At 35.1% G+C, this 13,162-nt stretch overlaps 2 protein-coding genes across 5 annotated transcripts; one reads left to right on the forward strand and one right to left on the reverse strand.

Annotated features, from left to right (window-relative positions):
* Nucleotides 1-1,693: 1,693 nt before the first annotated feature.
* On the reverse strand, nt 1,694-7,299 carry LOC109054695 (lipopolysaccharide-induced tumor necrosis factor-alpha factor homolog). The gene is made up of 4 exons (XM_042720070.1): nt 6,958-7,299; nt 6,443-6,700; nt 2,680-2,836; nt 1,694-2,582 (listed from the first exon to the last, which is right to left on the reverse strand). The coding sequence occupies exons 2-4, from the start codon at nt 6,684-6,686 to the stop codon at nt 2,474-2,476; spliced, it is 510 nt and encodes a 169-aa protein (XP_042576004.1). The 5' UTR covers nt 6,687-6,700; nt 6,958-7,299; the 3' UTR covers nt 1,694-2,473.
* LOC109054681 (stannin-like) lies at nt 6,271-12,359 on the forward strand. Of its 4 annotated transcripts, none has more exons than XM_042720073.1 (2): nt 6,271-6,294; nt 10,544-12,359. In XM_042720073.1, exon 2 carries the CDS (start codon nt 10,627-10,629, stop codon nt 10,888-10,890), a length of 264 nt encoding a protein of 87 aa, XP_042576007.1. In that variant the 5' UTR covers nt 6,271-6,294; nt 10,544-10,626; the 3' UTR covers nt 10,891-12,359. The 4 variants fall into 4 exon arrangements, 3 of the variants coding, with proteins under 3 accessions (XP_042576007.1, XP_042576006.1, XP_042576005.1); XR_006154194.1 differs by lacking the exon at nt 6,271-6,294 and adding an exon at nt 9,089-9,576; XM_042720072.1 differs by lacking the exon at nt 6,271-6,294 and adding an exon at nt 9,674-9,966.
* The last annotated feature ends 803 nt before the right edge of the window (nt 12,360-13,162 follow it).

The following is a 13,162-nucleotide window of genomic DNA, read 5'->3' on the forward strand; positions in this document are numbered from 1 at the left end:
CGAATAGAACAAACGTCTGAAGTTAAAAGAGAAACATACAAATGTGCAGAGCAGGGAACGCGAGGACTGGAATTGAGAACCGCTGCTCTACACTGCTCAAAACTCGCGTTTGAATCATCAGTGGCGAATCCTTTACATATGAAAACATACTTACAGACTGTGAGTCAGAACAGACGGCATTTTAGTCTTCTCTCCCAGGATCAGGAAACAATCCTTCATAAAATGTGCTGCACACATCTGAATATTTGGGTTGAACTGTTCTGGAACAGTGTTGTAAATACAACTTAACCACTGATTTCTAGTTGTGTCATCTTTTGGAAGATCAAACAAAGTAGTTTTGCTTTCACAATAAAACACACAGCGTCTCCACAACATGGCAGCAGTGGCAACAGTGAGAATCAAAGTTACACCTTCTTTCTTTGTGTGAACATTTGGGCGGCTTTATGCAAATCTTCCCACATAGTGACGTAGAGATGTGGGGGCGTGTTAGAACGAGCCGTTTTAGGAGGGCGTGGATGAGTCTAAACTTTTATTAAGAATATCTCTTTGGATTTGAGACTTTAGTCTTTGCAGCTTTACAGATCTTCTTTATGCACCAAGAGTTTGTAACACTCCAAAGAGAAAGGAAAAAAATTTAAATTGCATCATATGACCCCTTTAATTGTCACTCACATTTTTGAACATAGACCTGAAAGTGCTATCCAGACTTAAATTTTTATAATTCATGAATGAAAACATTTTGTAACGTGATATTGATGTACCATTTTCATGGTAATGCAATGTCTGATTTTAAAATGGTTTTCAAAGGATGAATTTTGAGATTTTAAGTTTTCGATTGATATGTAATTTCTGATGATTTCTAAAGTGTGACAGAAAAAAAGGCAAGGAAGAAGACTTTTTGTGACAAAGGTCAGAACTCCTGTTATGTAGATTTTTGAGGTGCAGTCTTGTCATAAATTAATCTATAACTTTTCCTACATATTTTTTAACCAATACAGTGGTAAAGTATCTATTTCGGAGTCTTAAACATTTCCAACGATAAATAGTTTGTCATGATTAGATTTGGATTTAATTGTAAAATAGTGAAGTAAACTTGGGCGTCCCACAGAGGGGATGGGTGACAGTTAAGTATAATTGTTCAGAATGTGTAATTTACTTTTTTACTAGCTAATAATAATAATAATAATAAAAAAACTTAAATTGTAATCGTTCAAAAATGTGTAAGTTTTCGATAATTCTATGTATTTAAAAATAGTTATTTATATTTTAATATTATATTATGCATTTATATTGTTACGAACAAATCTAAATTAACATATAAAATATTTTTGTTTTTGCTGAGATTTGACAATTTTGCGTTGTGATTGTGTAATGACGTCATCACGCAATGACATCACAACATCATTTAGCAACTTTTCGCAACAAATCAACCTTCCTTTAGCAACTTCCCCTGAAAATTAGTTGGCAACACTGAACGGGAAACAGACTTCGACACAACACCAGCAGCTTTGTCGTCAGCGGCATTAACATTGTGTCCAAAGGAAACCCCTGCCCGAGCCCTGGTATAGTAGCCTTTTTTAAATGCAGCTCCTATAACAGTTAGTTAGGCTTCTTGAGGACAACCTTTTTTTCTGATGTTCAAGCACATACTTTCACTGTTTCCTTGTTGACAAAGGGAAAAATTTACAAAAAGTGAATAAAATATGGTTAGTTTAGTTAATTGCGTATTAGATACATATCTATGTTCCAAATGACAAAAACACAACTCATGAATATAATTTAGGTCACGTGAGCGAACAGTCCACTAAGTCAGAATCTGCATGCTCTTGGGAGTTCTCAGAATTATTATTTTTTTTCCACAGGTAAATATGTCATGGTTATTGGTGTCATCCAGTCACACAGATGACAGATCTTTTTGAAAATGCTTTGATTCACAGGAAAAACTGGATCTATGAAGTAGAAGATCTCCAGCAGATCCTCGTTTGCTTCATGAGACTGATGCATTTGTTTTCATTCTCGTGCAGCACTTATAATATTTGACAAGTAAACAGATGGAACCAACAGAAATTGCATTACATATGCAGAACATACAGGGCATTTAAGTGCGAAAGCATATACATATTTATTTCTATAATATCTCTCTACTTCAGTTTGATTACAGAAAGAAGAATTGAAAATAATTCCAATATTTATGCATAAATCTAATGCTACAAAGATTTCTTCACAATTGTGATATAATTATTTAAAAAAAGATTAAAGTTAGTTTTTGGTCAAATCACAGTTTACAATGAAAAGACAAGTATGTTAAAGTATATATGTGTGTGTGTGCGCATATGTTTGAATACTTGTCAAGTTTGTCGGTGGCACAGATATGAGATTAATTATTGCTAAGGAATGAACTGACTGTAACTTTTCCCCATTATAAACGCAAAGTGGCATGTTACACAACTCATTCACATGTTCTGCAGCTGCTTCAGATTCTCTTGTGGACTCCTAAAACGCTGCTGCAGTTCGGACAGTGGTGTATCACATCCTTCAGGCTGTCCACACAGAAGGGAATCAGGCAGCAGCCGTAGATACAACTAGAACATGAGAGGTAAGAACAGAACAATCAGAGGAATGTCTTTGTGCGAAAGAAGAAAACCATAAGAGTGTATGTTATGTAATGTTTCATCTTACCCAAAGATGGCCAGGCCTGCACAAGAGAGCCAAGCTAATGCTCCTGATGTATGCTCCAGGCGAGTTATCACGTTCTGTGAGCATACTGGGCAATGTGCCTGCACTGGGACACTCCCGAACACCAGACCAGGCTGAACGTACACGGTCTGCACAGATACTACGGTACAAAAACAAGAACGCTTAGAAATACTGTGCTGCATAGGTTTCTTATACATGAACTGTTTGAATATCAGGGTCTTAACAAAAAGGATGTGCTGGAATCAGTGGGCCTCATTCATGAAACTTGCGTAAATATAGGAGTAAATTCGGAGTAATTTGTGCGTAAAACAGACCTTCCCGAAAACTCTCCTCCGGATTCACAAACTCTTTGCAAATGTCCGATTTGATAGTTAAGCCTGTGTATGTTACTGAAGTCCAATCATTCGTAAATAGGGCGCTCGTGCACACTCATTCACAATTAGCATAATCCCCGCCTATGAATTACAGCTACGAAAATTGCGTGTCCAGGAACGCTGTGGAATATTCTGGTCTACTTTTTCTTTGGCTCCAGTATATTGCATAGATGCAAAAAAAGACTAATAGGCCATACGCCTAACAATAAATATTCAATAATGTGTGACCACCAAAGAGTTTTTAGCCAGCTGGAAAAATGTCAGGCGCTCTTCTTAAAACGACCGGCTGGTGGTGCTTGAGAATGGTTTGGTGGCACAGCGTTTTTCCAGCTGAGACGCTTTAGTTGCTATGGTATGGAATATTAACGGCGGCAACGTATTAGCCTACTAGTATCTAATTTTTAAGAATTTTACTAAATATAATAAAGCAGTTATATTGCTTTATTATATTAGCTGAGGTTTGTGAGGCCCCGTGCAGGTTGTACCAGTGGGTCCTGTTTGAAATTGTTTAATTTGTATTTATTTATTTGTGCTATTTACACACTGTTTAAGTTTTTTTCAAGTTTGTAGGTGTCCAGGTGCAGAAACCAAATAATCAAATCTAAAATAGCACTGCATAGTCTTCTCTGTAAAAATTAAATATACAGTCAAACCAAAATTATTGTAGGCAGTCGTTGTACAAGTAGGATGTTTCGGTATTTGTCCCGTCCCTCCTCTATTTACGGCCGGGTAAACAGTGACAGTGACGAGCACTGCCTTTTACAATTAACAACTCAGCTGCAAAAATAAATAAATAAATTAAAATTAAAAAATTAATGAATTCATTACAGATTAAAAAAATAAAAAATAATAAAATTCAAAAAGAGGGCAAGGGCAAATGAACTTGTAATTATTATGGCAGTGCATCAGAATTCAGTCTCATCAGTTTGCCAAAAAGAACACAGAACGTTTTACGCACCATTTACACGGTGTAGGGAGCAGGTGTTCATTTCTTTCTTATCAACTAACATTTTGAAAATACAAACATTTTCATGAATTTGAAAGTTTACGTCAGAACAGCTTTACGAACGATTTACACAAAAAAAAATTCTGCTCGTGTTTCATGAATGAGGCCCAGTGTGTGTAGATTTTAGTCGATGGAATTGCTTTGTTTACAAAATGTTTACCAAAGAAACTAATTAAAAAATTATAATAATAATTAACATGGTAAATAGATGTAAGGCTAAGAAAATTATTTTTATTGAATGTATTTCTGTTAAAATATGTAATGTAAGATCTAGCCGACAAAATATTTTTATTTTCAATATAATCTTTTATATAAAAGAAAAATTAATTGTTTGAATGTAAACAAATTATATATAAAATTAAATATTAAACATTTATAAAGAAAAATTAATTGTTTGAATGTAAACAAATTATATATAAAATTAAATATTAAACATTTATTTAAAGAATGGTTTAAATGATGAATAAAACATCAAAAAGTTGATTTATTTCACTAATTCCATTCAAAAAGTGAAACTTGTATATTATATTTATTCATTACACACAGACTGATATATTTCAAATGTTTATTTCTTTTAATTTTGATGATTATAACTGACAACTAAGGAAAATCCCAAATTCAGTATCTCAGAAAATTAGAATATTGTGAAAAGGTTCAATATTGAACACACCTGGTGTAGATTTCATTTTCCAACAGGACTTGGCACCTGCACACAGTGCCAAAGCTTCCAGAACCTGGTTTAAGGACCATGGTATCCCTGTTCTTAATTGGCCAGCAAACTCGCCTGACCTTAACCCCATAGAAAATCTAAGGGGTATTGTGAAGAGGAAGATGCGATATGCCAGACCCAAGAATGCAGAAGAGCTGAAGGCCACTATCAGAGCAACCTGGGCTCTCATAACACCTGAGCAGTGCCACAGACTGATTGACTCCATGCCACGCCGCATTGCTGCAGTAATTCAGGCAAAAGGAGCCCCAACTAAGTATTGAGTGCTGTACATGTTCATACTTTTCATGTTCATACTTTTCAGTTGGCCTAGATTTCTAAAAATCCTTTCTTTGTATTGGTCTTAAGTAATATTCAAATTTTCTGAGATACTGAATTTGGGATTTTCTTTAGTTGTCAGTTATAATCATCAAAAGTAAAAGAAATAAACATTTGAAATATATCCGTCTGTGTGTAATGAATGAATATAATATACAAGTTTCACATTTTGAATGGAATTAGTGAAATAAATCAACTTTTTGATGATATTCTAAATATATGACAAGAACCTGTATGTATATATATATATATATATATATATATATATATATATATAATATATATATATATATATATACACACACACACACACACATTTAAAACATTCCTTTTATAAAGAAAAATTAAATTAAATAGTTGTTTACATTTAAATAATTTTAAATAAATCACTCAAAATAAATCAACGTGCATTCTCAAACTTACTCATAAAATCACTTTCTCGTAAAAATCTTTCCTTAACGGGTTTCCTTAATGCTCATTCTTGCAATTTATTCCTGTTCAGAGTGAACCTGTCTATTACTGAAACAATTCTCAAGTATTTTTACTGTATAGTTTTGGATAAAATGAAAGGCAAATTCACCCCAATCGTAAAAGAGCATTCTAGCATTTTCACATCACGTCCCATTTTCAAACACTTATAAAAAATATTTTCTTTATAGGTTTGCTCATTCTTTCAATTGATTCCTGTTCACAGTGACCCTGACCCTTACTGTATTAGTTTTTAAGTCACTGTACTTTATAGTTTTGGAGAATATTAAAGGCAAATTCAAAGAATTGTTTAAATTATGAATACATTCTTTTTAAAAATGAAAAATATGATATATATTAAAAGTAATTCCTTTTATAAAAGAAACAATTGCTTACATTTAAATAAATTATAAATAAATATTAAAAATGAATTGCTTTATTAATTTAATTACTTATTTTCTAGTTTAAACAAATTATAAATAAAACAAATATGCATGTAAAAGAAGTGAGGCCAACAGGATAAATGCAAATCTGAAACTACTTGCCAAGCCTGAAAACGCAAAAAAAAAAAACAACAACACCTAATTATGCTAGGGGTTCAACAGGAAAAAACAGGTTCAACCAGCTTCTGTTTTCAGCTTGTCCGAGGTGGTTTCCGTGGACAATCAACAGCACCACCAGTCGATGGGACAGAAGTCGACCAGGTTAGTCTTTAGAAAAATCTCTACATTATTTCTTATCTTTTGAGTGATGTATACAACCTTTTTTTTTTTTTTTTTTTTTTTTTTTTTTGGTAAACACGAGTTTAAAATGTGTAATCAGAAAAAGCCACGGTGGAATTAGGGCCATTACCAACAGGACTGGTGACAGGTTGACCTTGTTGGGCTGGTGGTGGTGGATACATGGGGCAGTAGGCTTGTGTTGGATACGGAGGCACAGATGTCTTCATATCCAGAGCTGGAGCTGGAGCTGGAGCCGGAGCCGGAGCATAGGGCATCGGTGGGTACTGTGGGTTTGATCCCAGTGCCTCCTCATACGAGGGAGGAGGCGGGTATCCCACAAGTGTGGATGTCTCCAATGGGGGTGCGCTTGCCATGGCCTCGATGGGTGCTTTAAAAACATTTTAAAAAAAACATAGCTTCTTAGTAAATATAAGGTTATTATATTGTACCGATAGTCATAGTCTTGCCCAATTCGTCACGGAACTTTACTTATCTGAGGCAATCTCATGCGCTTTTGAAATACATGCAAACTACAAATAGCACCTTCAACACGAGCAATAAAAGTTCTCAGAGTCGGTAGGCTTACAACGATAAGGCGACGCTCGTTCAAAACAAAGCAAAAATAGCTTGGAAGATAACACTTACGGGTTTCGTCGTTTTCTTGGAAACACACGGAATGATCCGAAAAAAACGTTTCCTGCTTCTTTATTTTGTTACGCACTCGCTGTATTTCCGCAACAGAGATGGGCGGGCTGAACTCTCTTATGAGCAGACCAAAACTGGACACGTTATATCACTAGAGCTGTACATAACGCCAATATGTATACCTCGATAGATGTAGTAAAATGCGACTGAGAGGTTTGTTTGTTTTTTTTTTGTTAAATGTGAGACAGACTTTCCAAGCTCCGTGTTTGGTCACATGACGTACAGGTCTGTCGTCAAAATACACGATCAAGCCAGCTGCACTTTTCTTTGTCGTCGTCTTTATTTTTCTGGCAGTGTAGACACTTCTAAGCACTTTTCTTTGTTTTTGCGCGTCTAATCGCGCACTTACGGTATGGGTGCTGGGAGCGGTCAAAATAGATGGAAAGAAGCTGTCATGACGGCGTTTTCTTTATACTTTTGCTGATACTTTCAATAGATTGCCCAAAATATTAACGTACTTTAACCCTAAAAGGACCATAAAGCTACATCAGAATAGTTATTTACTGCTATTTTACATCAGGACATAAATAGCTAATACAATTTCAGGATATTTTTATGACTTGAATATTGATTTTAATTTTTGTGAATACTTTTTTTGTACATTATACATATATATATATATATATATATATATATATATATATATATATATATATATATATATATATATATATATATATATGGTAGTTGCAGGCCCCGTTAATACACTTTAATACATTAACTAACATTAACTAATCGAACCTTATTGTAAGGTGTTACAATTATTTGTTAATAAAGTTTAGCCTATGTTCACAAAAACACTGTTAAATTAAACAGAAAAGCAAGCAGGTGGGCATTATTTGGCATGTTATTTGGCAATTGGAATTAAATTTTTTTTATTACCTAAATCCTGCATTTGGACCAGATTGGTAGCAGAATCACATCTGTGCTTCTGAAATTATTATCTTTTTCTATATAGTGTAGTAGCTTTCTCTGCGGCTTATGTGGCGGCCTGTCATGCATGAAAAACCTAAATCCTGCATTTGGACCTTCTTTAGTTTGGATTAGTTTTCTATGCGTCGTACACGGCCATCTTTTTGTCAAGCATGACTGCAATGGATAACATTAGAGAATTTTAGCTGTTGAGGAAATTCTGAGAAGGAGGGCACAGGGATGTCCCTGGGGGGTGGGTGATGTCACATGGATTAATTCACAGATCTCCCTTGCTACACATTCTTCCTGTACTATGGAGCTGAACATGTGGTCAAATCAGTTGCGTTGCTGCTGGATGAACTACAGAGTCCCTATGGAGGGTCAGACAGAATTCTTTGGGAGTTACTGGAAAATTAAATTGAGCCTATCCAGATTCCACTTAAAAAAGACCTTCTGAGTTAAATAATCGTTTTTCAAACCAATTACTAAAAAACAACTGATTCCGAAGATGAACGACTTGGTCTTCACGTTGGTTTGAAACGACACGAGGGTGATTAATAAAAAAAATGACAGAATTTTCAATTTGGTTTACGGGTGAACTGAAACCCTTTAAATTTTAAGGTTCGTAATTGAACGTTTTTCCATCCATTTTGACCGCTCCAAGCATCCATACCGTAAATGCGCGATTAGACGCGCAGAAAACCACAGTGCGGCAGGCTTGAGCGTGTATTTTCACGTAGTTTAACTCAGTTCGGCTAGCAACTGCTTTGTCTATGTGTCTATCGTGTATCCTATTGTTGGTTAACAATTTATATTAAACAACTTTTATATGAATAACATAACTTTTGGCCTGGCTAGCGTATGTGTAATTTCTTTTTATTACTGTTTTTTTTTAAATAAAAATAAGTTTATTTGCAAGTGCATGCATATGTATAAAATTTCAGTAGTAGAAAATAATAATAATAATAAATACCTAATAATACTTAATAATAATAATAATAAATAAAAAGTGCATTTTCACGTCCACTCTTTGAAAGTCTTATAAGTAAAAAAGTAAAACATTTGGTATGTTATTATTTGTATAATAAAATTAATTTATTTTAATTAATATTATTAAAATGGTGTGTGTTTTGCCTTTTCTGTATTTATCATTCTCACATATTATTCAGTGAAAATGGCTTCTGCAGAACTTATCGATCAGTGCAAAACATGTGCGTGTCTGTACGTGGTACGATTTAGCAATATGCAATGTTTCACATTCACAAACAAATACATGAATTAATCTCTTTCCATTTGTCTGTGAATGCAGAACCAACGCCGCGCATAGGAAGACCATCTGTTTCACATCCGCTGTCAGAGCACCTCCTCTATAAACAGCATTGCTTTTAGGCTATGTGATTGGATATTTCCCTTTTTTCAGCCCTGATCTCATTTCCTGTACAGTGACAAGCTATATTTATTTATTTATTTATCTGCTCGGGCTAGAAATGTAAGCGACTGGCTTTCGATGTTACTGTATATAACATAACAGCTGGATCTCTGGAGACAGACGGAGTGTTTATGCAGCTGTCAGCTCGCGCCAGTGCACGAAATGGTTTGCAAAACGTACATAAGCGTTATTCTCTGATAAAAAGCGGCCTGGCTTTGGTAAGCTTCACTTTAAATGATCCTTTTTCTTAATTTTATGTCAGTAATTGTTAAGAAAAAACGGTTTGTTCCTTTCAGGGCTCGTGTAGATCGCATATAAATCACTACTGTTTGGGAGCAAATGAATGCTGTCTTTCCGTTTGGGCAATAAATAAATAAAAAATAAACGACTGCAACGATATTTGCTGCAGTAGATAGTTAGCTGTGTGTTGAATTAACGTTGTAACGCGTTGTAGCGAGCTCGCGTTAGTGCAAGCGGAAGGGCCTCGTGCCTCTCGAATCAATTCAAGCACGAGCGCATTTAACATTTTGTTGCGTGGGCAAGATGCTTATAGCGTTGCATAACCTGTGGCTTCTTGAAGGAAACCATGACCTGAGCAGTGACTGCTGGTAAAGCTGTATGAAATTGTTCCTCCAATTTCTCAAGAATGAGTGAGAACTAACGATGGGAGAGACGAACCGTTTCGAAACTTCGAATCAATTGAACCAATTACTGAGCAAAACGATTCACTGCTCGAAACGACACACGAAAACTCAGGCCAACATGCTCAAAAACACCCTTTACAAACCAACTGCAAGTGTTTTATTGGAAGCTTAATCTGATACATACTATTAACAAATCATGTAATGCCATTCATATGTGTTATTATTAAACTAGGTTTGTTTTGTCTGATTTATCATTAAAATGTCCACAAATTTAGGTAAAGCAATATAGACACTGGTTCATGTGGTTATAGGGATTACTAGAGAAATGTCTGAACTGTTATGATGTAACAAAGCCTAGATGGCTGAAATCACATGATTTTGGCGGTTTGGTAAGTGCTTTGAAAGGAACAATTTGCAAAGGTTTCGATGCTTCATAAAGCAATGTTTTGAAGCCGTTTAATATCTCTAGTGAGAAAATGTTCAGGAAGCTTCTCAGAATGTGTGCTTATTGAGGAATAATCCTGGTTGTAATGTCTTTCAGATGTAGCCCTGACCTACACAAACTCTGCAGAACTGCCTCTCGTGGACGGCTGAAGGCCTGCTGTTGAACTTCTGACTGACAGGATGTCTATCACAGACCATAGCCCCACCACCGGGGTCGTCACAATTATTGTAATACTCATTGCCATTGCCGCACTGGGGGCTTTAATTCTGGGTTGTTGGTGCTACTTGCGGCTGCAGCGCCTCAGTCAGTCTGAAGACGAGGAAAGCATTGTTGGTGAAGGTGAAACCAAGGAGCCCTTCTTGCTGGTGCAGTATTCGGCTAAAGGCCCGCGGGTGGAGCACAAGACCAAGCTCACCCCTAATGGCACCGAGAGCCACACCTAAGTCCTCTCATCTCCCTTCACAATGCATACTGTGTCGTGTTTGTAGACTCTGTCAGTTTTAAAGAGTTTTAAACCTTACAGTGTCAATCAACATTGAAATGAACCTAGTGCATGCAGTTGTCTAGTTGCTTTGACTTGATTTTTCCCCGCCCATGTTGTGGTGGTAGAGCCCTTTTATAATGTGAAATCGATGACTGTCAGTGTTTTGTGCAGTGCTGTTTGTAAAGCCGTAACTGCGTTCTGAAGCGAAATCAAAATGATTCTTATTTCTTTGGTGGTGTTTTTACTTTATTTTATTTTTTTCATCCAGAGCTGGCTCTGGGATTAAGAAATTCAACATGAGTTTTAATGGACTGACTTCAAAACCATGTCAAGTTTTTCATCCAGTTCATTCCATTTACTTTTAAAAATAAAGGTTCTTTATGCATATCTGTGGTTCCATGAAGAACCTCTAACATCCATGGAATTTTTCCATTACACAAAATGTTCTTTATAGTAAAAAAAACAGTTATTTTAAGAATTGTTCACTTATGTTTTTTGGGAAACAAAAACAGTGGCTCTTCTATGGCATTGCTGTGAAAACTCCCTTTTTGAACCTTTATTTTTAAATGTTGAATTGCAATACAAAAGAAACGTTTTTCATTACAAATAAGTATTTCAGGATACCATAACTTGCCAAATTATGTAAACTGGCTTTTAAAAGCTCTTACATTATATTTAGACATGTTTAGAATCATGGTTTCATTAGCACTTTTTATCTTTAATGTGACATACAAGTGATTTTGTAAACTGCGTTTGCTGATTCTGGTTTAAACCTGCTGGGAAACCACAATAAGAACGAAAGCCAATGACTGAGGTCTTTTTATTATATTACTGTGACCCCAGAGGCGTTCGTTTTTCATGGTTGAGCACATTTCTGCATCGCGGGAAATCATTTGAAAGTATAGATATTATTTTTATAGATGGCTTAATGCATAACTGGATACTAAAAAAAGTCATTGTCTCGTGTTTTTAACCTGTTCCTTCATAGTATTATTTTTTGTTTCATGAATTCCGAATGTATTTGTGATATCACAGTGTTTGCTGTTTGTACATGCAAGATGAAAGTGAGAGAAATGATTTATTTTTCTACAGTATTCATGCAAATGTTGTCTATGGGGCAAAATCAACAGTCAGACATATAGGGAAGTAGATGATGAAGCCTGAAATAAGCTAAAATGATTTCATTGATGTTGCTGATGTTTTGGGTTCTGTCATACATTTGAAGTCGGGAGATTTTTTTCGTGTGTATTATGTACTGTTCAATATACAGAAATAAACAAGGACAGTACATGCATGTTAATTTAATCTGCATATTTGAGAAAAGCAACCTTTCATGAGTGAAGCACTCAGTATATAGCTTGTCACTCCAGCCAGTGTGTCTGTCCAGTGTTTGACTGTACTGAACAATAAAACCTGTTACTAGGCAAATGCCTGATTGTGAGTTTTATATGCATTTGCAACTTTTAAATGGAAGTCCTAACTCATCAGTTAACTTTTTAAATATTCTGCATAAGTGATAAGCATTTATAGACAGTTTTCTTTCAAAAGAAGTTAGCCCAGTATATTTCCCTAGTTTCAGAGTATAGCATGTATTAGTCATACTGGTTTGTTTGTGTTGGAAACACTTCCCGTTTTTGGTCCAAAAACACCTAATGCAAAGGTTCTTTTTCTTTCTTAAGTTAAAGCTCTATAAGATGGCCACAGTACTTTATTGTAATCACTTGCTGCCAGTGTATAACAACACAAGGCAGATGGGGACACTTTAGATGCATCTAACAAGCTCAGATGAAGGCAATCCACATTATGTTCAGTGCAGAACTGTGAAGAAAAACCCACACATTTCTAAGCATGTGCAGAGTGTAAAATCTATTCATCGGTATTGCTTGAAAGTTAGTTTGTCAAATAGTTTTTGCAACTTGTGCGTCAACAAAGTCTTTTATTTGGAATGACAAATAAACATTAAAATTTATGATTTTAACTGATACTTTAACTTGGTAAGATTTTGAAAAAAAAAAGTGAAATAATTGGTTAAAAGTAACTTTTCATTTGAATATATTTTAAAATTGATTTTATTTCTGGAGTGGCAAAGCTGAATTTTCAGCATCATTAATTCAGTCTCCAGAGTCCTTCTGAAATAATTCTAATTTGCTGCTCAAGAACAGCATTTATTTGTAATAGAAATCAATGGTAACATTGTAAGCATTTTTACTGTAATTTTACTGCTTTGATTT

Source organism: Cyprinus carpio, chromosome B3 (assembly GCF_018340385.1).
Source record: "Cyprinus carpio isolate SPL01 chromosome B3, ASM1834038v1, whole genome shotgun sequence".
NCBI classification, from domain to species: Eukaryota; Metazoa; Chordata; class Actinopteri; order Cypriniformes; family Cyprinidae; genus Cyprinus; species Cyprinus carpio.